Source organism: Sinohyriopsis cumingii, chromosome 15 (assembly GCF_028554795.1).
Source record: "Sinohyriopsis cumingii isolate HCF-2022 chromosome 15, ASM2855479v2, whole genome shotgun sequence".
NCBI classification, from domain to species: Eukaryota; Metazoa; Mollusca; class Bivalvia; order Unionida; family Unionidae; genus Sinohyriopsis; species Sinohyriopsis cumingii.
Genome location: NC_142975.1, coordinates 33169259 through 33195793, shown reverse-complemented (window position 1 = coordinate 33195793; position 26535 = coordinate 33169259). Strand labels below are relative to the sequence as shown.

Genomic DNA, 26535 nt, shown 5'->3' with positions numbered 1-26535 from the left:
GGATTATTAACTGACTAGTGCTAAACTTCACACCAGGACGTAACTGACTCCTGGAGTCAAGTACTTTTCTCAAGATATTACGGCATAAAATCTTTGCTGGTCCAAGCCGTTTTCAAACCGCAACTCACTGTGTGTAATACACATTTTCTTTCTACTGAATTTATGAGCTAGACAACTTTTATTTTTAGACGAAACGTCATGAAGTTTGTACGACGTTTCGACCAAATGAACATAACCAGTTTATTTAAACTTGAAAATTGGAAAACAGAATGGAAATTTTCCCCCCTGTTTATATCCAACAGTAAACACTATAGAAATTGTTGAAAGAGCTTATAGTTTCGACAATCGGACACATTTTTGGCATTGCATCGAATAAATACCCACATACTCTATTCTTTCCAATTGTTATTTCAGGATAAATTTGGAGACGTGACAACCTTTTCGGCGATAGATCTGAGTAGGATCACCTCTGCAGACCCACCGTCTTCTTGTCATGCTGAGTAAGTTAGGAATGGTTGATTTCTGCAGTATTATTTATAACTCACGAATTGCCAATGCAAACTGTATCTGTCATCCACCGTCTATCAGTCAATTGAGTACATTATCTCCCTTATGAGCCACGGATTGTCTCCCCATGTTAGATAGTTTACAGTAATGTAAGGCAGAACCTGGGTTTTATGCATTTTAACTTATTGTAATGAACGAGTTGCCGATATAATTGTGGAGTTCTAAAATACGAAACACAGCATTGTTGTTCTACTTGTTATTGGTATTAATAATAACTAGCATCAACTGAACAGGAAAAAGACTTCATATGTTATTTACAATGCGTTGTTATCCACAGGGCCGGTGCCAGAGCCGGCCAGACTATCTGGCGCCCTAGGCAAGGTTAGATTCAGGCGCCACCCCCCGAAATATCAATTTCAAAATTTACAAACAATACATTTTTTTTTAAAAAAATGCGCCCCCTTGAAATCAGCGCCCTAGGCGGCTGCCTAGTTTGCCTATATGGTAGCGCCGGCCCTGGTTATACAAATACCTACTGTGGGAAGGTAACTCCTTGTTAGACACGGAAACAGACTTTATGATCCTACAAATTACGTCTTCTCCCGGGACACCTGTGGATGGTTACGTAATCTCATCTGTTGGGTTTCGCTCGTGTGATTGAAAGATAATGGTTTAACACCTAAACAGTTTCCACTGTATCGTATGTAAAAATGCAATAAAAAGTTATTACTTTTCGTTTTTCATGCAAGTAGAATGGAATTATTAGAAAAAAACGAACATGAAACTGTAATAAAGTGATAAAATGGGCCAGAAAATCCCGTTTTACAAAAACTGCTACCTCATTGTGTCGACATAGATGTGTCAATTCACGAGAATCGTCGTGAAACTACAAGATAGCATTCAATACCCTCTTTACATTGATCAAATGTTTCACATCCATTTCTTTTCTGTAATTCCTATTCTCAGAACATTTATTTTTCTATAATAAACGCGCTGTCTATAATGTAACCAAGGTGATGCAAAAGTTGCATCATGAGTCTGAGTCAAGTACGGACAATCAATCATTTCAAAATTTAGCATTTTATATCGGATAATTAATAAATAATATCAAAGGTACAGGTGCATTTTGCATGTTCATGAATATCCTTCTCTTTAATTGTTGACATTTTTGAAACTTTTTCTTTTACTACAGAATTAATTTTTTAACACTATGTTAACTAAAATGTGTAATTTTATTTACTAGAAATATGTTACTCTTTTAACTGATTTTCATGTATTGCATATTAAAGCGTGCTACTGAAAATGAAACAGGATTTAAAATTAAAATGTATTTAAAATATTCTTAAACTCATTGATCATTTATTTACTATCAGAATTTATTTAAAATGTGCGCAATTTGTATTACAAAAGAAATATGAAAAGGCACATATTAACTTCATAACATTGGATTTAAACTGTGATTAGCTCCTGCTGATTTTAGATCAGGAAAAATGACGACTACTCAAAAAAAATTCAAATTTTTTTTATCAGAACCTGTGTTATCATGCAACGATAACTATTTAGAAGATTTAAGGATTAATAGTTTCCAACATAATACGTATTTTAATATCATTAATATATATATTTATTTCAATGCCTCGCATGCGGCATTTTCTGCGTATTACATGCAGTATGTCATACATCCACGGAGTCATTGACACCCCGGTTTATCTTTTAAGTTTGAGAAAGGAAATTGTTTTTATTAAGTCATGTTTCTCCTATAATAATTAACTGATCACATTACATTAGATAACATTTTACTACCTCTGAATCCAGCCATCTTGGATAAAAATGTCTTTATGTCTATGGTGTCGCTCTCCAGTTTCGTATCTTTTTATAGTGTTAGAACGTGAAAGAAACCAAATTCCCAGGTTTTCCTCACTGGTTATATTGGCTACTTAAAATGACCTTGTATATATTAAGCATTGTTAAAAGAACTTTTGGTTCCCTTTACTTATTCTGTTTGATGGATGGGTTTATTTTGGGTTATAGAGTATTCAGTTTGGCCTTAGTTCAGATGTGCTCTTTTAAAAATTAAAAAAAAAAAAAAACACTTCTAGCTCCTCTTGATCGTTCCTAAAGGACGACAATATCCAAACTTTGAAATATCATCCACATGGCCCCATTTTAGATCCAAATCACTTTTAAACTGATTTCCGTTTTGAACGAATTGCAGAGGTGCAGACGATATGAAAACCACAATGTGGTTGTGCCGATTTCCATTGCATGAACTGCATATCAAAAGTGAGTTCAAATTGGCATTTAATAATAACCGCGATATAAAAAGAGCTATAATTAGAGGAAATGCGTTAAGAGTAAAGATAGTGACCTGGAAATTCTACCAGTGAAAATGTTAATTGCCGTTCGAAGTCATATGTGAGGAAAATTAATCAGTACGATAATTTTAAAAATATTGATCAATTGTCCGGAGTTTTTTAGAAAAATATTGTATGCATCATAACAAACAACTTTTGAACTTACTGCACCGCTGTAAATGTGAGTGAGATAAGTTAAGGTATAAAATATATCAAGATGATCAGGTAATATATTTGTCTGAGATTTCTTATGTTTTTATTTGTTCCGTTAATGACCTTCTGCTGTTTCGTTCTTCTAGTTTAGAAACAGAAATGGCAAACTTGAAGCTACAAGACCTGCATATAGTAACACCGCTGGGTGTTGGAGGTTTTGGAAGGGTAATACTGGTAAGTACTTTATTCTCCAATTTGTGTTTCTCCTCTTTTTGTCCCCATCTATAATCCTGCATGTCGTAGGAACAAATAATGAATGTAGGCGACGTAGTGGGTCATTCGTTTGGCGTGAGAGGCCCAGGACCGAAAGAATACTGCTTCGAATCCTACCATAGGATGAGCCAGATCGGGTACATTGAATTGTCCTTGGGCAAAGCCCTTTACTTCAGTGTTATGATGTAAAATATCACATCCAACTAAACTCCTCGTATCTTTGAAAAAAAGTGGGATATATCAAGTTTGTTCGTCTGTCCATCATTCACTCTTTTCCAGGTTGGTCACTTTTAATCCCTATACAATAACAGAAGTTGGTAGAGTCACATATCATATTAACTAATCATGGGACATACATTTTGTTCCCATACTGTTTCCATTGCTTTTCGATCAAGGCTTCACTGTATCAACTGATTTTTTGAAGGCTCGGGATCAAATTTGGCATAGGCAAACAAAACCTCCAATTAGTGGTTCAAAAACATTTGCAATTGCACGTCCTTTATCCACTGAAACTATAACCCTGTTTTGCAGATAACGAATATGGCAGGCTTTTCAGGGCATGAGTACCTCATAAACTACTACATTTTCTCTCGATATTTTGTTTTTAATGTAGTTGTTATTATTATAATGGTCGCACGAAGCAAAAGCGGGGGGATCTCGCTGAAAATGGATGCGGTCGAACTGCGTAGAAAGCAGTAAGAATGAAAGGAAAAACATAAAGCATGTTTGCGTAATAAATTATGATGGTGACTCATAGCTAGCAAAGACGTTGATATTAATCTGCATAAAAAACTACTACGTACTACTTTAATGCAGACGCTGATTTAATGGAATCCGCTATGTTGACGTCAAAAGGATGAAACTTGGAATTAAAAGGATTAAATGATTATGATTTGGTTGGATAAACGTACGTATCTTATTAATCACTCACAAATCTAACACAAACCACTCAAATTTTATTTTTGGCGACTGATTGGGTACAAGTTACACTTCGATAATACTCATCGATTATCACATGATCCTAGAAAAAAATCAATAAAGTCAACGGTGAGAATCGGCTGGTTGATAATGTGCATTGATTGTAAGTGACTTTGGTTGTAGTAAGTCAACACAACACTGCGAAAATGTACTACACAAATACAAGTCTTGAGTGAAGACAATACCTTTAAATTGTACAACACATATAAAAGTCTTCAGAAAAGACAATACCTTAAATCGTAGAACATAACTGCACGTCTTGAGGAAAGACAATACCTTGAAATAGTACATATTACGTATGTGAATAATTTTCAGGTGCAGGAAAACAATAACAGCAAAGATACGTATGCTCTAAAGATCCTCAACAAGCAGCACATCGTTGGAAACGGCCAACAAACACAGGTCCTGAATGAAAAGAACATTATGGCGGAATTGAGATCAGATTTCATTGTAAGGTAAGATTATGATTTTTATTTTCCATGCTCCCACTGTTTGTAGATGTCCTTAATACGAGATGTTGGTGTCGTTTTGTTTGTCCAATTGTCATTTTTTTATTATGCTCTCTTTAGGACGATTGCCTAAATAAAGAAGGAAAGAAATTCAATTGCAAGAGGAAGCCGTAGACATATTTACATACTCTTGAAAAGGATATGAAAACTGCTTATTCATCATTTTGAACTTTCTTTTTGACAAAATCCTTGTTAGCACGTTGAAGCAAAATCAGTTTCAAGTAGACGAACAAAACCTGGTACGCACGTTATTTTCTTAGCATATTTAATGCAATGACCACTTGATGTAGACAAAAGAAATTCGATAAGCTTGTTGGTATGCATTACGGAAGACCGACCTAGTGTTTCATGTCACTTGATCATTCTCAAATTTGGAATAGCTTTTTTTTTTTTTAACTGTTTGGGTCTATACTTTGTTTGGTTTGAGCTGTTTGGGTCTATACTTGTATTGGTGTGAACTGAATGGGTCTATACTTGTATTCGTTTACAATCTTTGGGTCTATACTTGTACTGGTTTAAACTCTTTGGGACTATACATTGTTTGGTTTAACTGTCTGGGTCTATAGTTGTATTGGATTGAAGGATTTGGGTCTATGTTTGTATTGGATTGAACTGTTTGGGTCTATACTTGTTTTGGTTTGAACTGTTTGGGACTATACTTGTATTGGTTTGAATTGACTGCGTCTATACATGTATTGGTTTAAACTCTTTGGGTCTACAGATGCATTGGTTTGCTATTGAGCCATACGTATTATCCAAACGAAAACCGAATTCATTTCACTTCGGATCCCATTTGCACAGTAACTATTTTCTAGGTTGCATTAAGTTTTTCACTTCAGTGAACACTCCATGGTATCTAAGCATTGTTGTCAATTAAAGCTGGACAAAATAGTAAGTGAGCAGTCATTTTTGGGTCACTAACGTTTAGGAAAAAAGGTAAATGTTTAGTTGTTATGCTTATTTCGAGGCAATATACATTATAGAGTTTCAATATATTAAATAGGGGTGTTGGATAGAATTTGTTCATTAAGAAACAGTAAATTTGTAAAAGGTGAGAATCATTAGATTACATTAACTATTATGATTGTGAAAATACTGTATTAAAAGAAATGAAGAAAAAGGACAAAAACACGTGCATCACGTTTGCATATTGCAAGAAGATCATGTCACAAAATTACTTGTCCACCGAGATTCGCCATAGTCCAACATAAATTGATCTTCACATGTGCATAAATTCCATACGATGAGAGACAATAACAATTAAGCAATCGTGCTATATTAAGACATGAAATCCTTGGCCTATAAAGACGTTACAAACAAGTCGGGTATGATATAATATAATTAAATGCATTCCTTTTAATAAAATATCGAGTCTCACGCGGAAGCTGCAAACGAATAATCAAACTCATACAAATGACAAAAGCGTCATGAAAAAATTTAAGAATCTTATCGACATTTAGACCTGACGAAAATTCAGTAGCTATTGTATCCATTTAAAATATTTGTAATTAAGGCATCTTCAGTTGAACATGTTAATACAATTATAGTATTTCGTAGATGATAGTTATAAGGTAGGTATGATCAAATAACAGATATGGAGCTATGTTTCTTTCACAATTTGTTTTCTTCCAGGTTGCATAAAACGTTTAAGGATGATGAACATCTGTACCTGTTAATGGAGCCTTGTCTTGGAGGCGAGCTGTTCACCTTGTTGAATGAAGAGTAAGTTAAACAATTTTATACACTGCTGATTTAGATTGTATTACCGTAATTGTTTGTTTGTTTTTCAAGAAAGCTAACACTTAAAGGATGGTGTTAAAATCCAAATTTAAATGAATAAGAAACATCAACTAACACTTTCGTACGTGGCACTGTAGAGGTCATCTTTCTCTTATAGGTGCACAATAATTTGATGATACAAACGTGCATATTTATGTCATCATAAAAATTATCTGAAGAAACGGAGATCGATTTTACTGCATTTATTCTACTTGTGCGTGTATACTTGCTATGGATGGCGGCGCTAATTTTGTAAATCGTGTTATCTAGCAGCTGTGATTTCTTCCTTGTACACTGTTTTTACCATAAGTTTCCTGTTGAAACAAACATTGGCTACGTGTTTCATTCAGGTAATTTCAAGTGACCCCTTATTTAAATAAGATACAAAATGGCCTTTATCCCTCAACTTTAGGACACTATTAGCAGTACTGGCCGTGTTTGTATTATACGCTTGTATCATTTTATAAATTCATCATTGTTGGGCTTTCTTCAAACCTTACAACACGATCACGGGGATTAATTAAGGACAGGAAACTAAATTTTCTGTCAAATATAATCGCGATCCGGTTGTCTACGTGATCTACACGCATTAATCACATCAGCTGTAACAAATTCTTTTTCCAAGGTTAAAGGTTATCCTTATAAATAAAATTAATTAATTTGTTGTTATTTAGATATAACACTCATTAAACAAATGTGACAAAAGTATTTACTTTTATTCCGCTTATTTTATCACAAGTACAGTTTGGGTGCCACGACTCGACCTCCTACGTCACTGCCTTAATTAACACATACGTATTAGTTATAAATATTTTGAACTAATGTTACGTGACTCTCGACGTTATCAGTTCAATACACAAAACACGTAAAAATCACAACTGTAAAATTGTTTTTTAAGAGTTGCAGATGTTGAATTATTCTGGTTATATAGTTATTTAGATTTTCATAATTTTATTTAGACCCTGTGAATACTAGAAACGGCGAGGAACTTAAAATATTTGATGAATATGACTTTTGAGAAAAGATTCACGTTTTGTATTTTCTGAATGAAAAAATATTTGTTGGAGATGTGAGTTGTTGATATTCACTGGAAGGAGATGAATGCCCTAGAATGGTCTGATGGCTTTAATATAAATCTTCATAGAACGCAATATATGTCAACTTTGACCAAAGTCTAATGCTATGCTCCTTTACGCTTCTAAATTTGTTGATTGTTTGTTATAGAAAGAACTTTAGTCATACAGCTGCAAAATTCTACACAGCCTGTATAGTAGAGGCACTCAGTTTCATACACTCAAAAGGAATCATCCACAGAGATCTACAGCTCGCAAACGTACTCCTGGACTCCAAAGGATATGCAAAACTGGTATGTATACCTACACATTTATACTCTCATATATGTAATCCTGGCTCCAGAGCGTATGCAAAACTTATATATATATATATATATATATATATATATATATATATATATATATATATATATATATATATATATATATATATATATATATATCTTTGTACCTTCAAATGAATATTCCTGGACTCCAAATGCATATGCAAAATTGATTTTATATATTTTGGTATTGGTACTCTCAAATACGTACTTTTGGACTCCAGAGCATGTGCAAAAATGGTATGTATACTGTTACGTATATCTGATTTAATTCATATTTATTTTACTTTAATTGTTTGTTAGTTTTAAATTTTGCATTCTATTATATGCTATTACAATGTAACTTTATTCACTGGAGATAAAAAAATTTCCAGGAAATCAGTTGACATGAATCATTCTTTCGTAAACACCAGGATTTGACCTAGAACCTAACCTTGATTCAAAGTTACTAGCAAACAAGTAAATAAGTTCTATTTTATTTTAAAATGATTGGTTGTTGTTAAGGTCATGATTCAAGATGTAAACAATTTTATTTAATTTATTCTAAGAGTAAAACCATTCGCCTAATCAAGGCCATATTGTGTGCACGTGATTTTTGTACATGTAAACACGGTCATCTGGCCCTGTGTTTCGCAATTTTTCCATTACTGTGCATCCGTTAGTTTCAATAAAGATGCGTAGAGAAAGATTTCTGTTTTGGGCTTTTTACACTGATGGTAAGTTATTTTGTTGTAGCCAGATTTTGAGTGATAATTTTCTTCAGATCAGTTAGATTTCGAAAGAATTAATTCTCTGGAAATATTTTAAGAAGTGATCACAGAGAAATTTTGAAAAGACATTGCTAAGAAATTTAATTTGGATTTCCAAGACCGACGTGATAAATTTTATTTCTATAAGTAACTGTAGACTTCAACACTACAGAATGTAACACTACAGAATGTAGCATACGTCATCGTCTTCCATCTTGTATTCTTCGTCGGGATTCGAACGTGAAATCAGTAGGACATTTTGTTATTAGGAATTTAAAAATGTATTCTTCGATAATTCTCGGATTAATTTTGGATTTGTTTCTATAAAACCGTAAGTTCATATTTTTTTAATTATTTTTACAGAATTTTTCCAGGGAATAAATTTGTGTATTTTTATAAGCTTGTTGTTATCACCCTTTCTTCTCTTACTGTTTATTCAAGCCTAAACAAGTAACATAAGAATACTTCTATATTTTGCTCTCAAATACATGCTCCTGGACTACAAAGGAAGTGTACAAATAATATGTATACCTCTAATGTTACATTGAAATACGTACTCCTGGACTACATGGCATATGCAAAACTTATATGTATACCTATACATTTTTACTCTGAGATACGCACCCTTGGACTCCACACTACATGCAAAACTGGTATATATATATATATATATATATATATATATATATATATATATATATACACACACACACACACACACACACCTCCACCTATTTACTCTGAAATACGTACGCTTGGACTACAGAGGAAATGTAAGGCCAGTATGAATATCTCTTGATTTTACTCCCAAAAAATAATGACTTATACTATTCCTATTCACTGAGGCAATTTACACTCTTCTGTCGGATCGAATTTTAAATGATCATTATAACTGTCTCAATATATATCACGAGTTGATATGAAGTTGCTGTTATCATAAATATAAACGACACCGTAAGTCAAGAGCATGACCATTTCTTGTTCGGTTTTATTCCTTATCCCCACTCCACGACAGATATATGTAGCTAACGCGTTGTCCGTTTGTCTCCACGTAAACCCTCTTTGTCAATTCTAAGGTCCGGAGTATATCGCAAAAAAATCGATGTATTCCTAAGAAACTTGAAACACATATTGGACTAGTGGCTCATATCTGCCTTATGGTTTTCACAGTGCTTCATTTCCAATATTTGTAAAATCTTTCGGCAGTTTATCCTGTTGATACATTTGTTGGTTATAAGGACCTTTCCAGATCACAACTCCAAAGTCGTTTGAGATATATAAATGATCTTTGGTAAATATTCCAAAATCGTAATTCTGCATTTCATTAATTTATTTGTCATTCCTTCCATTATCCCCGATTTAGTTGCAGGGGCTCAACACTAAGATCTTGTCCAAAAAATGTATGATACACTTGCTGGACAAGCGGTATAAAGGTACAGTTCCATATTCAAAGTTCTTCTATTAAATCACGTGAACATTTATCTCCATTTGTCAGATCATTCATCCATCAATTACACATCCATTTTTGGAGCACAACACATGCTCCTAGTCAATTTCCTGTATATTTTGTGGATACGAATGTCCTATCTATGAAATCTATGATTAGTAAGTATGTCTCCTAGCAGACATTTGGCCTGGGAGGGAATGTAGATGACTTTATATTTTTGTTTCTTCTCTCCTATCCCCAATGTGATACAGAGGAGTGGAAATATGACATCAGTTACTTCAACTGCATGTTCTTAAATATATTTCTTTGGCAGATCATAATTCCCAAACCGATTAAATTATTTCACCAACACCCAACAACAACAAAACGATACACATGTGAAAAAAATTGACTTGAGATACTTATATTTTTTCCCTGTTCAATATTTTTTTTTATGTCGCCTTATGGTAGTGGCAACTCATGTCTTGCTTGTTATAGTAGAATGGTATTCAAATAATGATTCTTCCTTTGATAAGTACAAGTCTACAACAATTTGCACCATACATGTTTGAACTGTAATCTTTACACATGAATGTGATGTGCGTCAAAACCAATTTTAGAAAATTGGTTTTGGTTCATCTAGCCTTATAATGAATGTACTGGATTTCATCAAGTATGTAGAAAAATGAATGAAACATACGGCATACCTTTAGTCAATACTCGGAAATGGTTTTATTCTCATAATGATGTAAATAATTGCCTTCAACTCTCCATCAATAACATTCTTTGGTCAAACTTTGTTTTACATTTTAGATATGTAAGTGGAAGGCATATTCTAACATTGATGAACTTGTGACCTTGCTCAAATGCCGACATCTGTTGCAAATTATTCTATAAAGGTTTTAAAACCTGTTAATTGTGCATGACATTGGGCACTTATATTTAATGGGTTTCATTCTTTCAGATTTGATAATACATATTATTTCTTTATGTGGTTAGAAAACATTATGTTCCATAGTTTGGCAACTTCTTGTTTCATTGCACTAATTTAAGTGCCCATTGTCATGCACAAATTAACAGGGGTTTTATAAAACCTTTAGAGAAATAATTTGCAACAGATGTCGGTTTGATTTAGATCGCATTCGGTGAATCAGTGATAGATCATCCCCATCCTCACGCATGGGTTTGTTAGGTAAACATTTCACCTTTCATTACTTATAGTGGATATTGTCAACTTAAGGATACTAAGTACTTTCCGAATACACTCTGCTTTTCAGCTACATATAACACATATCATTTTATGCGTTTTTTTCTCTCAATAGATTGACTTTGGTATGGCCAAGAAGGTCGGACCAGGTGAAAAGACCCAGACGATGTGTGGAACGCCAGATTATATAGCCCCTGAGATCATTTTAAAAAAGGGACACGACACAGCGGCAGATATTTGGTCCTTGGGAGTTCTTGTTTTTGCTATGCTTTCTGGCCGGTAAGAATTGACAAACACTGTGTACGGGAGTTATAAACGGTTTGCTGAGCACCAAAACTCGCCTGTGCCTGCAATACATGCATTTAAACAGTACGCGAGCCTCTGGTGTTTTTATACAGCTAAATTCGCAATAGCGCACATGTCAAAACAGTTACGACTGCCTCGATCATGTATGAATGATTAAGTTACGCCTCTTCGTATAAATAATATAATATGCTTAATATATAAGAAGAGAATCTAGTTGTCTACCCACGTCTTTCTTTTACAAACACGTACATTTTTTATATCTGAACCGAAAGTAACGAATAAACTAAAACTAAAAATCTATTTAAATGAAAAGTTAATTTATACCGATTTTGTATTAACCTTAAGAAAAATGTAGGAGACTAGAAATCAAAATTTTCCTTTTACGTATGTAATTCTCTAGAGATTTTAATTCGATTGTCATGTGTATAAATTAAGTATCTTAAGCAGGTAGTGATTATATTGCGTGGAAGATACCACGATTCCGAGTTTTTCCGAGTTTTGATGAGACGACAGATCACGTGGTCCCGTGACGCAATACTAGCCAGTCCTCGAATACAAACATAAACATGGCGAACGAGGCAGACAGGAGGAGACCACATTTGGGTTGCACATTCAAAAGTTGAATCAGCTGTCTAATATAATAGTTTATGTATTGTACTGGTCAGTGCTAAACGAATTTTTTTAGGCACATGCAGAAAACACAGTACTAATTATACGGAAGAACTGTAAACCAGTCTAGAAATGATAGAGTATTTACGGGTTTGGTGGTCCATAATTGGTTAATAATTTAAATCAAAATTTTAGGAAAAATATCTTTTGAGAGCTTATACTATATGTAATTTAAAAAAAATATAGACAAATTTCTACTGATGCAATTTTAGCATTCTTACAGGTTTGACTCAGGAGTACTCGATAGTGAAAGTAGCACCTGATTCATTTGGTGCAGAATCAATAACATGTCTTTCATGCACATGTATGTAAACAAAATGCCGCAGCTCATATGGTGTTCTCCAAACATAAGCTTGCACCAAGGTTAGATGTACATGGAGAATTATAGGTCTCATCATCAGCACCCAGAAATTTTAAGTTATTGAATTTTAAATATGATGGTGTTTCCATATATTTACTCATGGAGTTGAATTATTACCGTGTGTCCTGCACCGGGCTGGTGACTTAAATAAACTCAAGCCCTGACTGAAATTCCACAAGCCCGGACAGTTCATACCTGTCAACTCTCAAGCCGGGAGAAATACCTCCCGATCTCGTATTATCTCATTAATTTTTCTCAGCGAAGTCCCGATTATTACATTATGTCTGTCAACTTTTCATTTGTCAGAAGAACAAAGCCCAACCCCAAACCATTTATAAATAGATATAACGTATGCAATCCAGTCTAGACTGCCAAACTGCAGACATTGTAGCGATGTGACTGAAAAATTGTCAAATCACACGCACACACATCTAAATCCGGCACTGGACGAAATAATTAACATCACACAACAGTTTTGTTTTTCTTCAGTAAATAGAACTTGAAGATTAAACATTATTCAAGTAACAGTACTATAGTAAAAAAAATAATCTTTTTGTAAAAAAATGGTCACTAATTAGCTTAAACGAATGATCACTGTAAAATTTTCTCTGCAAACAAAATCGCATCTCCATTTCCGCCAAAGAAACTGGGCCAGTTAACACCTGACATTCCTCCACCGTATATGTAAAGTTTAATCACTATGATTAAATTAAAACAAGGAATAAAACAAAATATACCATGCAGCATATGTGCCCTTAAAGAACTAATTCATAATAAATATTTTATTCAGCAAACAGTGTTACATGGATTAAGACTTAAACCTAAGGAAATAAGATGGGGAATAAAACGTGAGAAAAACAGTTGCCACGTGTACAGTAACTTGTGACTGCAAATTTGAACAGTTAAAATGAAGTCCATGGCATCGTAAGTAACAACAAAATAGGCATCGTTTATTTGGCAACCAATTGATGGTGCTTTCATACGCACACTGTTGAACATGGTTTCTTTGAAGTATGTCTGAAGGGCAGTCGTTTTCACAAGATCAATGCAAGGATAAGGATTATGTTCATCAGTCACACCGGCTTTATTGTTTGCTTACTTGGATCAAAACTTTAGCTATTTTGCAATTTAGCCAGAGCTGACCAGAATATGCACACCGGGCTTGTCCTGTAGGAATAATAAGGCGTATCACAGGGAGAAAAGGCATGTCCCATGGGCTGTCGCACATTGGGGCAAGGGGTTGGGTCAATAATCTCCCCCCCCCCCAGTTTATATTGTCAGCCAGTTAATGTGAAACTTTGACCTCTTTTCTTTTAATCGCTGCTATTTAAACTGCCAAACTGATAGTTTTATATCAGTTCCAATCATTACAGGTTACCGTTTATGCATACTACATGTAACAGGCATACACTAAAAATTATTTTGTTTTTAATTTTTAATTTTTTAAGATTATTGAAGATTTTGTTTTCTCGAAAGACGGCAGGTTTAGAATCTTTTTTTTTAGCCAAGCTTCCATTTGATTAAAATGAGATCTAAATTTCACATAGGACAGTGGTGATTTGATTTCGATTGTGCCGTGTTAAGGCATGTATGTCAACCTCTTGAAAATACATTTACTCATTTCGCCAGCGCGATCAAAGTTTCCTCAGGCAAACAATTTTTGTTTCGACAAGCCCGACGGGCACCTCACTTTAAATACAGGATGGGCCGAAGCTAAAACCAGATGGACCCAGGATATCGGGCTATCAGATTTGTTTTAAGCACTGTTGGTGTAGATAAAAGATCTGTGAATTGATTGTTGCATTTTGTGGTCACTTACTCGGCCTTCTGCCTATTTTCGTAACTCACACGTTTAACACTTTTCCCAGGATTTATAATATCCAAAGGTATGTCTGGAACAGCGCCAACTGTTAGTCTAGGCCTTGCATTCACGTATCCTTGAGCTTCCATTTTTTCATGATCCCTCTCGTAACATTCCTTTTAGAAATGTAACGAGCACAGAGTGCTGTATGGTGTTGCTTTAAAATCGACTCGTTTGTAATAATGTATCCATTCTTTCATTATGCCTTTATCGATCGGGAAAAAAAAATGTTGTCCACAGGCTTTTCTTAATATTCTATTACACCCGTAAGCAACGTAAAACGGCATTGTCTTTTACTCTGGCAACTCCCACTTGGGTTGCTGGAGTTGCTACTATGACGTCACATCCCAATAGTAACCGAATAGGCGCGAAACTTTTGCATACGAGGTCACGGAAATTCATCTCCTAGAAGATAGGCCAATATTTAAATATTGGTATTACGTTCGCAGATGATACTTCAGAATAAGGTTTTCTGCTATAGTACTTTTATTATTATTCTATATTTCCATTGGTTTCTGGTCTCCTTTAAACTTTAATTCATACATTATATACATTATTTTTAAAACAATAATATAACGGATTTGATTAAACTTACACCCCGTGGATGATAAGTAATACAGTCATGCAATGGTATTAATGAATGTGAGAATGTGTATGCGTCTGTATCTAATGCATTTTTTGGTACTTCAACCGAGACCGCTGCAGCAAAATTACTTCGGACAAAAGATAGTAGTTGAGTTATTGCAACTGATGATCTCATGCACTACTTTACATTCTACCTAGTCATTTGACGGATGCATCTGTCAGTAATCATTTTCAGTTACCGTTATCGGATGCAGCAAATGGTAAATACGTAGTTAACCTGTGACATCGTACACAATCATTTGAGCCTTCACAAATACAATTGTGAAATATTTACTGTCTCTGTTTCTAGCATGTGCTAATTTATTTCCATTATGTGAGATAACCCAGAGAAGACGAAAAAGAAGACACGTGATGGAGACATAATTCTTGGTTAAAACATGTCAGCAGATATATATTGTCTTGCATCTCAAGTCAATGTCGAAAATTACTTAGTCCTTAGGAGTTCTTGATTTTGCTATGCTTTCTGTCTGTTTAGGTTATCCTTTCTGTACATATTTATAAGTACCTAGTAAGCACATGAAGTTGTTTATCTTTCAAATATTGTATTTCGTCTTACAGATCCTTATTTGCAGACAAGGATGATAATGACATGCAGATATTTAATAATATCATAAAGGGGATCAATGATGTTGTCTTCCCAACCGAAATTAGAAAGATCGCTGAAGATTTCATACGGAAATTGTGCAGGTAAGAAGGAGATATGCTAATGTCTTTGCAAATAACAAAAGAAACATTCTTGAAGGTCTCTTACGGAAACTACACATATCTGAAAGGGATCGATGCTGTTGTCCACCGAAGTGACATAGGAACACTGTAGATTCTATATGGAAACTATACAAGGAAGAAGGTATTTTCATCTTTGATTTCAACGTTCTAGCTATATACCAGAAATATAACGAGAACATAACGAAGACAACAAAGATCTAACCTCCAAGCACACAAAATCAAAACCTACTCGATTTTAAATTAACACATTTCTAAAGCTCAGATTGAGAGCTTATCGCTGGATTCTGGTTAAACACGATTTATGATACAAAGAAAAAAAATTAATAATTAGGTAAGTCCCAGTAAATGAGAGCGGTGCACCAACTAAGGATTCTCTTATCTCACCTCAGTAGATATATAACTCTGCCGAACGGGTTTCAGTGTTTGTATACGTGAAACTATACCTCTATGCTTTCATTTGCTTCTAGACAATTTGAAAAAGGGGAAAACACGGTTGACCATATCACAATATATGAAGCGCTAGACTTTGAATTTTTATGAAACTGTAAAATTCACCATAGATTTTCTTTAAATGTGTAGAGACAAACATAATGTTTTCAGTTGTTTTTGCCGTAAATAACGAGTAGGTTGAACATCTGTAGCCAAACGTGTCCGTACAACGACAAAGTCAATAAGAATTTTGCAGCTATTTAATTATCATCTTATTTGTCCTTTTAATGTTGTTATCTAATCTGTTTGTCTGTCTCTATATATAGAGATTTGAAAGTTAGCCCGAATTACTCCCTGTCCCTGTCTGTCTGTCTGTCTTTCTCGATAGATAGACACAAATCATATAACGGTAGAATATTCACTCGTGCTTGATCAGAATGGTATTATCAAAGATTCTCCTGTAGATTCCATGGATAGCACTTTCCGTTATTGCCACTAACACATAAAAGATATCGATATTTACAATTTGGATATCTGTCTCATAGAAAATATGCAGAAAATGCACTGTTCCTTGAACCTCACAGGGGCGTCATCCATCTGAAGTAACGTGCGAAGAATGGAAGGAATATAATGTTTTTGTCTGTTGTATCACGGTGCAGTGTAGAAGATAATTGAATATTAATATTTATAACACGGTATTGCCCATGAATCAAACTCATAACTAAACAAACAAGTAAACATTTAAAGCCAAAAGTGACATGCCTATAATACCCATGCGCCCTCTGCATGATTGATATATTGATTAATTTCATTCAAGCATTACCTTTATTCCCTTTCCTTTCTTTCCAAGAAATGATCCTGTCCAACGCCCCACCGCGGAGGAATTACCAAAGCTTGGATGGTTTAACGAATTTCAATGGGAGGGCTTACGAGGCAGAATAATGGAACCACCTTTTATTCCAACGGTTATAATCTCTCTCTCTCTCTCTCTCTCTCTCCATTTTATTTTCTAAACCATGCCCGTCTCTACACCCAAACAAACAAAGAAACAAACAATGCCACAAAAACAGCAACATGCAGAAATAAACAAACTGCAAGACAATTAATGTGAATTGGCTGTTAATCATGATATACCAACTTTATTGGATTACGTGGATGCTTCATACAACTGATTTAAGAACCCCAGTTAACAGCAGCCCATTAAAAGAGGCAATCGGTCCCTCATTGCCATCCGATGCATGTCGATATTGAAGCACCGGCTAACACTACAGTTTCTAAAAACAAACACATTATTTGGGCCAGCAAAAATGAACGGCTCAGTGGTATTTTCGTTCCTGTCTCCCATAAGGTGATTGAATACAGGGCATTACTTTTATATGTGATTTGTCCCATTTATCTTGCTCTGACATCTATTTACACTAAAATACAATATCGGCATGTATGGACAGGTTTTTGTAGGTCACGTAAAGTAATATCATCGCAAACTGAGTGAATCGTATTTTGACCATTCTCATTGTTTTATATTTTTTGTCTATCTATCTTAATATTTTATTTTTTCTTGGTTTTCGTTGTTCCTTCGTTGATTGTTTTCTAACTAGATATTAACCCAAGACGTGTGTTTCATTATTCAGGTCGAATCCTCAGTTGATGCTAGAAATTTCGATTGTGAAAGCTTCACAGAAGAAATAGATTATCCACGCATTGATGACGTAATAAGCTGGGACCCGGATTTTTAGATCAGTTCTACTATTCCCACCTTACATCTGTCAACTTCTATTTTTCCCCGATGACCATAAATTTAGTAGCTGAGAAGCAAGTGAATTGATTAAAAGTGAATCCTGATGTTGGAGACTATCAAGAACGCTTACCACGCGCTAAATCACTGAAGCATGCACATCAGATGCAGAGTGAAGGATTATGAATTTCAACAATGTCTACAAACATCTGTGAAGATATATTTTGCTGGACGTATTTTAGTGATGACCATAACCCACTGGCAGTTGCACATACTTGATATCTCTATACAAAATATATGCATATTACAAGGCAATCGTTGGCAAAAACAAACACATTAATCATTCATTTTATATTTTAAAATTAACACAATTCAAATTTTAAGATCATGATCAAGCGTTTAATTGAATATTTTATATTCTTTTCATTTTGTACATGAAATGTGAGCACCGTGTAATCATACATGCTATTTGATTTTTATGGATGTGCACGCAGTTTTTGTGGACACCTTAAGTTCCATCTCAAGCATCTGTGGCGTGGTTAGCACTTGAGAGGTGTCCCCTCGTAAACACTGTTTTCGATCCTTGAAGATTTAATTATTTAAAGTGAAATTCTTTTGCTCGAGGTTATTCTGATGGTTCTATGGTTCCCTACTCCCTCCAGGTATTTTACATGCTGGTCATCTTCCCTTCTCCATTCCCCCTTTCTTGGTTTTAATTAGTTGTGACTCTTGCCTAGAGTCATTCTTGTAGACATAATTTGTAATTTTACTTTATGTTATTGTTTCAAGAACTACTTTGGTGTAGATGTTTCAAATCATACAAGGCTGCTTTCTTTAATTTAAATCTGTTTTATTTTACAGTTGGTGTGTTCGTGTGTGCCTCTCTCTCTCTCTCTCTCTCTCTCTCTGTTGCATCCCTCTCTTAACCCTGGTCTCCTTTCAGAAGGCAATTGACTATGCATGGGCTGGCCTCAGTTTTTTGTTTGTGTGTCACTGCTTCATTAAATAGTTGTTTGTTTTCTATTGCATCATAGTACTTCCTTGTGGTTTACTTTGTTTTAGCTTTTATCTGTTCATACATACTTTGAAATGTTGATTTGTGCTCGATTTGTGGTAGCTGCATCTGCTTTTCTTTATTAGTTGTCTTGTCGGTTAGATTTCTGGCCTAATGTTGGTTTAGCCTTTCATCTCGTGAGAATGTAGTCTTCGTTTCTCTTGTTTCAATCTCACTTAAACTTATGTTTATTGTTTCCTTTGGAAGTATGCGCGTGGGTACATTTATGCTCTGTCAGTAGTGAACGAAGTTACATTTGTTTAAAAAAAGGCTTGTGGCGGGTACATTTAGAAAGACGGTGTTCATCATGATAAAATAATATGACTTCAGCTGCTTTTTTATTAGTTGTGAGTCGTACTCTGATTCATAAAATAGACATGTGCCCTGTGCCCTACATAATTTTGATTGGTGGAACTCTGGCTTTGGAGGGTTTCCTAACTGCTGTTTACTGATTGGTAAATTTAGTCTGAAGGCTTGAATTGTCAGCTGGATTCGTCATCAGGAAAGCCAGGGTAATGTGACCCCTTGATCTTACATGGTTATTGAAAAAAGAGTATGTTGATTCATTTTGAAGTCATTGATAATCGTCAAGGGGAAGCTACTCTTCCAAGAGATTTTTAGCATGGTCATCCATGTTCAACTATGATAATTTTATGTGACTAATGCCTTTTTTCGTCTCTTACTTTTCCTATGTTTGCAAAACAATGTAAATAACATCAGAAGTTTAGAATTATGCAGGACAATGGCAGAAATTCAATCATTTAATATATTTTATATGGCCTGTAAAATACCTGCATTTCCTCCAATATTCCAATATTCAACTTAAATTCACGTCATAGTATTGTCACACTCACGTGACCAACACTATATTTTACATTGCCCGAGTATTTTTACTCTAGTTTTGTTTTGTTATTTGCTTGTTTTGACTTTTTAATTTGTTTGCTTTGTTTTTGTTATTTTCTTGATAATAATTGTTTGCGTATTTGTTTCCTTCACATGCGAAAAGCGTGCTTGCATTGTTCCGAAGTTTATTCCATCAATCGGAATAAAACATTTTCACAAATGTAGAGTCACTTTTCTTTCAGCATCCTAAAAACATCTATAGCCATTATCACGGAGTTATATGCTGACTTGATTATTTCCAGAATACTGTTACTTACAGGTAACAGGAGATATTCCTTGTGTGAACAATGCGTCAATTAGCCTCAAAAAGGGTGACATAATATCATTTACAATTTAGCTTGCCTCAGTGAAGTAGGGCAGAGTCGTTATAGTGCACGTCACGTTCTGTCACCAATGTTCCGATATGAAAACTCTCTACAGATAGGGTTATCTCATCGGAACTTTGACTAGCAACGATGACTACACGTCAGATTTGGCATCAACGTATACATAATAATCGACATGCCTGTTAATTCTACCTGCGCTTATGTCCCTCCCCCCAAAAAAAATATGCATCATTGCATCTCAGCTATTCTTTTTTCCTAGGCATTTATCCCCTTCTCCCAGGACGGCGTAAATGGGATACTGTTATACATATGTACTATATCTATATTCATTCAGAACATTTTGAGGTCGGTCTTGTTTTTTGGAAACAGGTACACTGTTATACATGGAATCTTGAAAGTTCACCAGGAGCTGCATGTTTACAAGTGTCGCACCTTGACTAAAAATATAGATCACTGTGACGCAGATATCGTTGTGGCAGTGACCTTGGTTAAAGTGTGCCTTATATTTATTTTTAAAATTTCTTTTCATCCTAGAATCACGAAACAAGAAATTGTATGCATATTTATTAGTAGCACACCTTAAAACCAGAGGTAATTGCGACCTAGATTTAATATTTTACTGCCTTAGCTTAAGAGTTTGCCTTAACTGGTAATCATATAGGTTTCCTGCAGTCACGTTGTATACAAATAGTTATATCTGGAATATTATAGAAAACAAAGATATCATGAACGAATCCATATTAAACTACTTTCTCAAACTTTAATAGTAATAAAATGACAAATAATGTAATGATGTGCCGGTATACCTGTTTCCTGTACTAATTTAAAGTGTTTCCATACCTCCTGAAGTGTGTGTGTGTGTGTGTGTGTGTGTGTGTGTGCATCTGTATGTTTGAGAAATAGATTTGGATTTTTGACGTAGCTATTGTTCATTCATATCACTACAATCTCTGCAATGTGGCAGTTTTTAGTGATGTCTAGCACTGGGGCATCATACCGCAGACATGTAGCATCATGTCCCACCCATTCACTTTATCCTGACACCAGGCCACCAGTCGTAACACTAACCTATTAATGCTGAGCGCTCAATGAGGCAGCTGTTAGTACCATTTTATAAGTATTTGGTATAATTCGACCTGGGTTAGAACCTCTCTAACCAGTAGGCTTGAGGTATAGAGATGCAGTCGAGACATTATTAAAAAAAGATGAACTAAATTAGAATAGACCGACTAGTAGAAAATATACACTGAATGAAACTTAAAAACTGTCTGACATATTGAATGAGAATGTGGATAATATATTAGCGGAAATGGTGACTGAATTAGTACTACCTAAAGTATTAGCCAAACTATCTATATACGGGTATATACTTGTTACTGTAACTGATCTTTAGTAGCAGTGTATATATCTGTAACATAATCATCATCATCATCAGTCTCATGGCCTAGTGTCGTCGTTGAGGCACTGTGCTGCTGAACATCTGACCAGTTCCCTCCACTTGTCTCGATCATGTGCCAATGCCTGTGTCTCCGCAAAACTTTTCCTGGTCCATTCTGTGATGTTGTCAGTCTACTTTTTTCTCTGTCTACCTCTCCTTCTGCCACCCTGGACGCTGCCCTGCAGGACTGTTGTGGATAGAATGTTGAAACTAGTGACATGGCCATACCATTTCAGCTTTCTCTTTTTGACGGTGGTGAGGAGGTCCTCATATTGGCCTACTTCGCGCCTGATGGTGTTACGCACTTCTTCATTTGTGATATGGTCCATGTAAGAGATACCAAGGATGGTTCTGTAGCAACTCATTTCAAGTGACTGGATTCTTCGTTGTAATTCTGCTGTCAGGGTCCATATCTCACATGAGTACAAAGAGACTGAGATGACGAGAGCTCGCAATAGTCTGATTTTAGTTTTCAGACAGATATTCTTGTCTCTCTAGATGTGTCTTAGCTTTGACATAGCTGCCATTGTTTGTTCTGCTCTTGACAAAATTTCTGCTCTTGATCCCTCTTCAGTGATTATGGAACCAAGATATTTGAACTGGCTCACTGTTTCCAGTTCATGACCTCTGACTTTAATCTTGGCTGAGATTTGTTTGCCACTATTTGTCATCAGTTTTGTCTTCTCCGCGCTTATCTCCATGTCAAATCTGGAAGATGTTTCATCCAGGTTCTTCACTAAGGTGGCTAGCTCGTCTTCACTGCCTGCCAGCCCATCAATGTCGTCTGCAAAGCGGAGGTTGGTGATGTTACGCCCTCCAATGCTGACTGTCCCACAGTAGTTTTCAGGGCTTCGCTCATGATGCGCTCTAAGTAGATGTTGAAAAGCGTGGGTGACAGGAGACAGCCTTGACGCACTCCCACTGTTGTCTGGAACCAGTCCCCCACAGCACCTTGGGCAATTACTGCACTGGTAGCCTTGACGTACAGCTGCTTGATGGGATTGGTTAACTTTTGACCCATGTTATACTTCTTCATTGTGACCCACAAAGCCTCATTCCACACTCTGTTAAAGGCCTTTTTAAAATCTATGAACACATGATAGATGTCTTGTTGGTGTTGCGAGTACTTTTCACACAGAACATTGAGATTGAATATTTGTTCTGTTGTGCTTCTTCCACTCCGGAACCCGGCCTGTTCTTCAGCGATTATTTTTTCTGCTTGTGGTTTCAGTCTGTTCAAGATGATCTTCAGCATTACCTTACTAGCATGGCTGATCAAACTGATAGTTCTGTAATTTTGGCACAGCTGAAGATTGCCTTTTTTGGGAAGTGTTATAATCAGTGCCTGGGTCCATTGTGTTGGCCATTCACCTGTCTGCCAGATCTTGTTGCAGATTTGTGTCAGTAGCTCTTTCACTGATTCTCCCCCATTCTTGATAAGTTCAGCTGGGATGTTGTCTACTCCAGCTGCCTTCCCATTCTTCAGTGCTCTTATTGCTGACTCCACCTCTTCTTTGAGAATGGGGAAGTCATCATCATTTGATTTGTTTGGAACTTCAAGCACCTCTGGGTCTCCTGTGGACTGATGGTTGTAGAGTTCTTTGCAATACTCAGTCCATCTTTCTGCAATGTCACTCGCTTCTGTGAGGCATTTTCCATTTTTGTCTTGAATGGTACTGACTCTTGGTTGTTTCTCTCTGGTGAGGTCTTTCACAATTTGGAATGCCTTTTTGCTGTTATTCTTTATCAGACTGTTCTCCATTTCTGTGCACTTTTGTCCAATCCAATTTTCTTTTGCTTTGGTCAAGTTTTTTTTCTGATATTCTTGTTTATTTCTCGGTACTTCAATGCCCCTGTTGTGTGTCTGGTGTTTTTTAGTTCTCTTCGGGCATCACACAGCTTCTGAATCTCTTCTGTAACCCAGGGTTTTTTCTTCGGGCGATGGAGGCCAATGATGTCCTTGGCAGGTGCTGTCATGACTGTGTTGAAGGTGTCTGTCATCTCATTGACATCACCATCCATCACAAGGAGTGGAGCAAATTTTCCTCCAATTGTGGCTTGGAATGACTTGCAGATGTTAGGGTCCTTCAGTCGTTCAAGGTTGAATTTAAGCCTGATGTTCTTTGGCTTGTTAATTTTTTCAGCCTACTCGGAAGTTCATAATCACGAGGTCGTGATCACTCCCAACATCAGCACCTGGGAATGTCCTTGTTTTTGCTATATTGATGCCAGATCGGTAACGGTTTTGAACCAGTATGTAGTCGATCTGGTTGTGATGGGTTCCATTTGGTGAGTGCCATGTCCAGCATCGTGAAGCTTTATGTTGTCCCAGGGTGTTGGCTAGTACCAAGTTGTTGTAGCTTGCGAACACGAGCAGCCGTCTCCCTCTTTCATTGGTAAGCTCATTGCAAGAAGGTCCACAATGTCTGTAACATCAGTTGGTATATATATATATATAACAGATTATACAGCTGTAAGTTTGAAAATATTGCTAAATCTACAACATTGCCTAATACTGTGTTCATTGTTCTGATGTACCTAATGTGCTTGTATCAAATAACCACTCAAACATAAAAGGCTTAAATATATACACGTGAGAAAGACCTACTGGCAACCAATACTAGCATACATGTTTGGTAATACTAATCATGTGATTTTAAAAGCCAGTAACACGATTTACTTTAATGATGTTGAGTCCACTGATGACGATTATAATGATCCCGACCCTAATGGTGACTGTACTGATCCTGACTAATGAAGCTGACTCCAATGATAACGACTATAATGAATCTGACTCCAATGATGACGAATATAATGATCCTGACCCAAATGATGACTTTACTGATCCCGACTAATGAAGCTGACTCCAATAATGACGACTATAATAATCCTGACTTTAATGATTCTGACTCCAATGACGACGTCTATAATGATTCTAACTCCAATGATGACGAATATAATTATCCTGACTCCAATGATGACGACAATAATGATCCTGGCTTTAATGGGGTACTAATTTTCAACCTTCTATTATCTCCCTTGTTTTTATAAATAAGCGATATAACCCCAAATCTCATTGATCTCGACATAATATTGTCATTCACAACACTGAAAAATTTGCAGCATAATATCATATATACAATCATAAAATTTACAACGTCTCTCTACTATCAATCTGTCCGGACCGGGGCTTTAATTTTATCCATCCCTTGTATACCTGTATGTATTTCATCAACTGTTGTTATGGCATCACACATATCTTTATCCTCATCAGGTACAGAACAGTTTACAAAATTTAGAAGTGAATCTGTACAATTAATAGTTACCGAAGAGTATAAATGATTATATACTTGATGTATATCATCCAAGATTTCAGTGTGTGTGTGTGTATGTGTGTGTGTGTGTGTGTGTGTGATTTAGATTTTTACCGTAGCTTTACCAATTGTTCTATCATATGGCTACGTTGTCTGCAATGTGACAGTCTATAGTGATGTCTAGCACTGGGGCATCATTCCGCAGACATATACCATGATATTCCACCCAGTCACATTATCCTGACACCAGGCCGACAAGTCCTAACACTAACCTCTTAATGCTGAGTGACAAGCGATGCAGCTATTTGTACCATTTTTTTCAGTTGTATTTGAAATAATTACATCGTCATCATCAGTCAATTCTTTGATTACATTTTTCTTGTGTCGATAGTTTTCAAGATTTAGAAAGTATTTAGTATTTCTATCGTCATCGTCATCATCAATTAAATTATAGACGTTTTCGCCCTTATTTGCAAGTACATCTGGCTACTGTTCATAAGCGGTCTATTTAATTGATCCCGAAAGAAGGAATTAGAGTCTTATCCCCCTGGTATTACTGTGCATAAAAGGCACTATTTAATTGAGCCTTCAGGTGTTGGGTCAATATGACGGGCTTCATAGACCCTAGAGACCTGAATATAAGGCTATACCCGAGTGAGGATAGACCCATCACACCATCGAGTTAAAGGTAGCAATTCAGTCTGCATCAGTTGCACTAGGTGTCAACCAAGCAGTATGTGACGCCAGTAGCGATTGGTCGCCCCTGTGACGTCACATCGGGAGCCTTAGGTTTTTATTCCCATGTGGAGGGTTAATTAATTGTTCATGAATTGAAGAAAAAGTGCCTCTCTATTCATGTATTTAATATGTGCTATGTACGTTTATGAATTTTATGTCCGGCAATGGCGAGGAGGAAGGTTCGGTCAGGTACAGCCTGCTCAATAGGAAGGTACCTTGCTTTATGCATGGTATACGTTTTTTGACATCCTTGCCAAAATGTTAATGAATTAACGTTTTGACGGATTTGTGGAGATGTATTCTGTGCAGTTTCTTTTTTAAAGATAGTACCGCACCAGTGTCAGCATAGTGATAGTCTATAGAGTTATTTAAGCTGTATCTATTGAGTCTGTTTTGGGTGGGGTGGTTCTTGGTTTGGGTTCACCCTTTTGTGTATGTTATTTAAACTTTGCTAGGCTTAAAAAGCTTAGGGTCCTAACTAATTTCGCTGGGTATTTTGGTTGCCGCATTGTGCAGCCGGGCATGATGGTCGTTGGGATTAGGAACATCTTATAGGTATTAATTTTGGGGTTTTAGTACAATTTCCTATCTTGATACACTTTGCCGCTTTTTGCAGCGGGGCCTGATGGTTTGGGTTTTTAGACAACCTTATATATTCTAGTTTTTGTTTTAGATCTTATCTTGGTGTTAGGTGTTAGG

The 26535-nt window shown here is 35.9% G+C and overlaps 1 protein-coding gene across 1 annotated transcript in view; it reads left to right on the top strand.

The window, feature by feature from the left end:
- The window catches only part of LOC149781528 (cGMP-dependent protein kinase 1-like), a 34439-nt gene extending 18000 nt beyond the window's left edge, over positions 1-16439 (top strand). The window contains exons 2-9 of the mRNA XM_089934982.1: positions 415-500; positions 3161-3248; positions 4581-4720; positions 6407-6496; positions 7778-7919; positions 11447-11610; positions 15732-15860; positions 16367-16439. Of these exons, the coding sequence (XP_089791108.1) occupies positions 415-500; positions 3161-3248; positions 4581-4720; positions 6407-6496; positions 7778-7919; positions 11447-11610; positions 15732-15860; positions 16367-16439 (912 nt within the window). The remainder of the gene's footprint in view (positions 1-414; positions 501-3160; positions 3249-4580; positions 4721-6406; positions 6497-7777; positions 7920-11446; positions 11611-15731; positions 15861-16366) is intronic.
- Positions 16440-26535: the final 10096 nt, after the last annotated feature.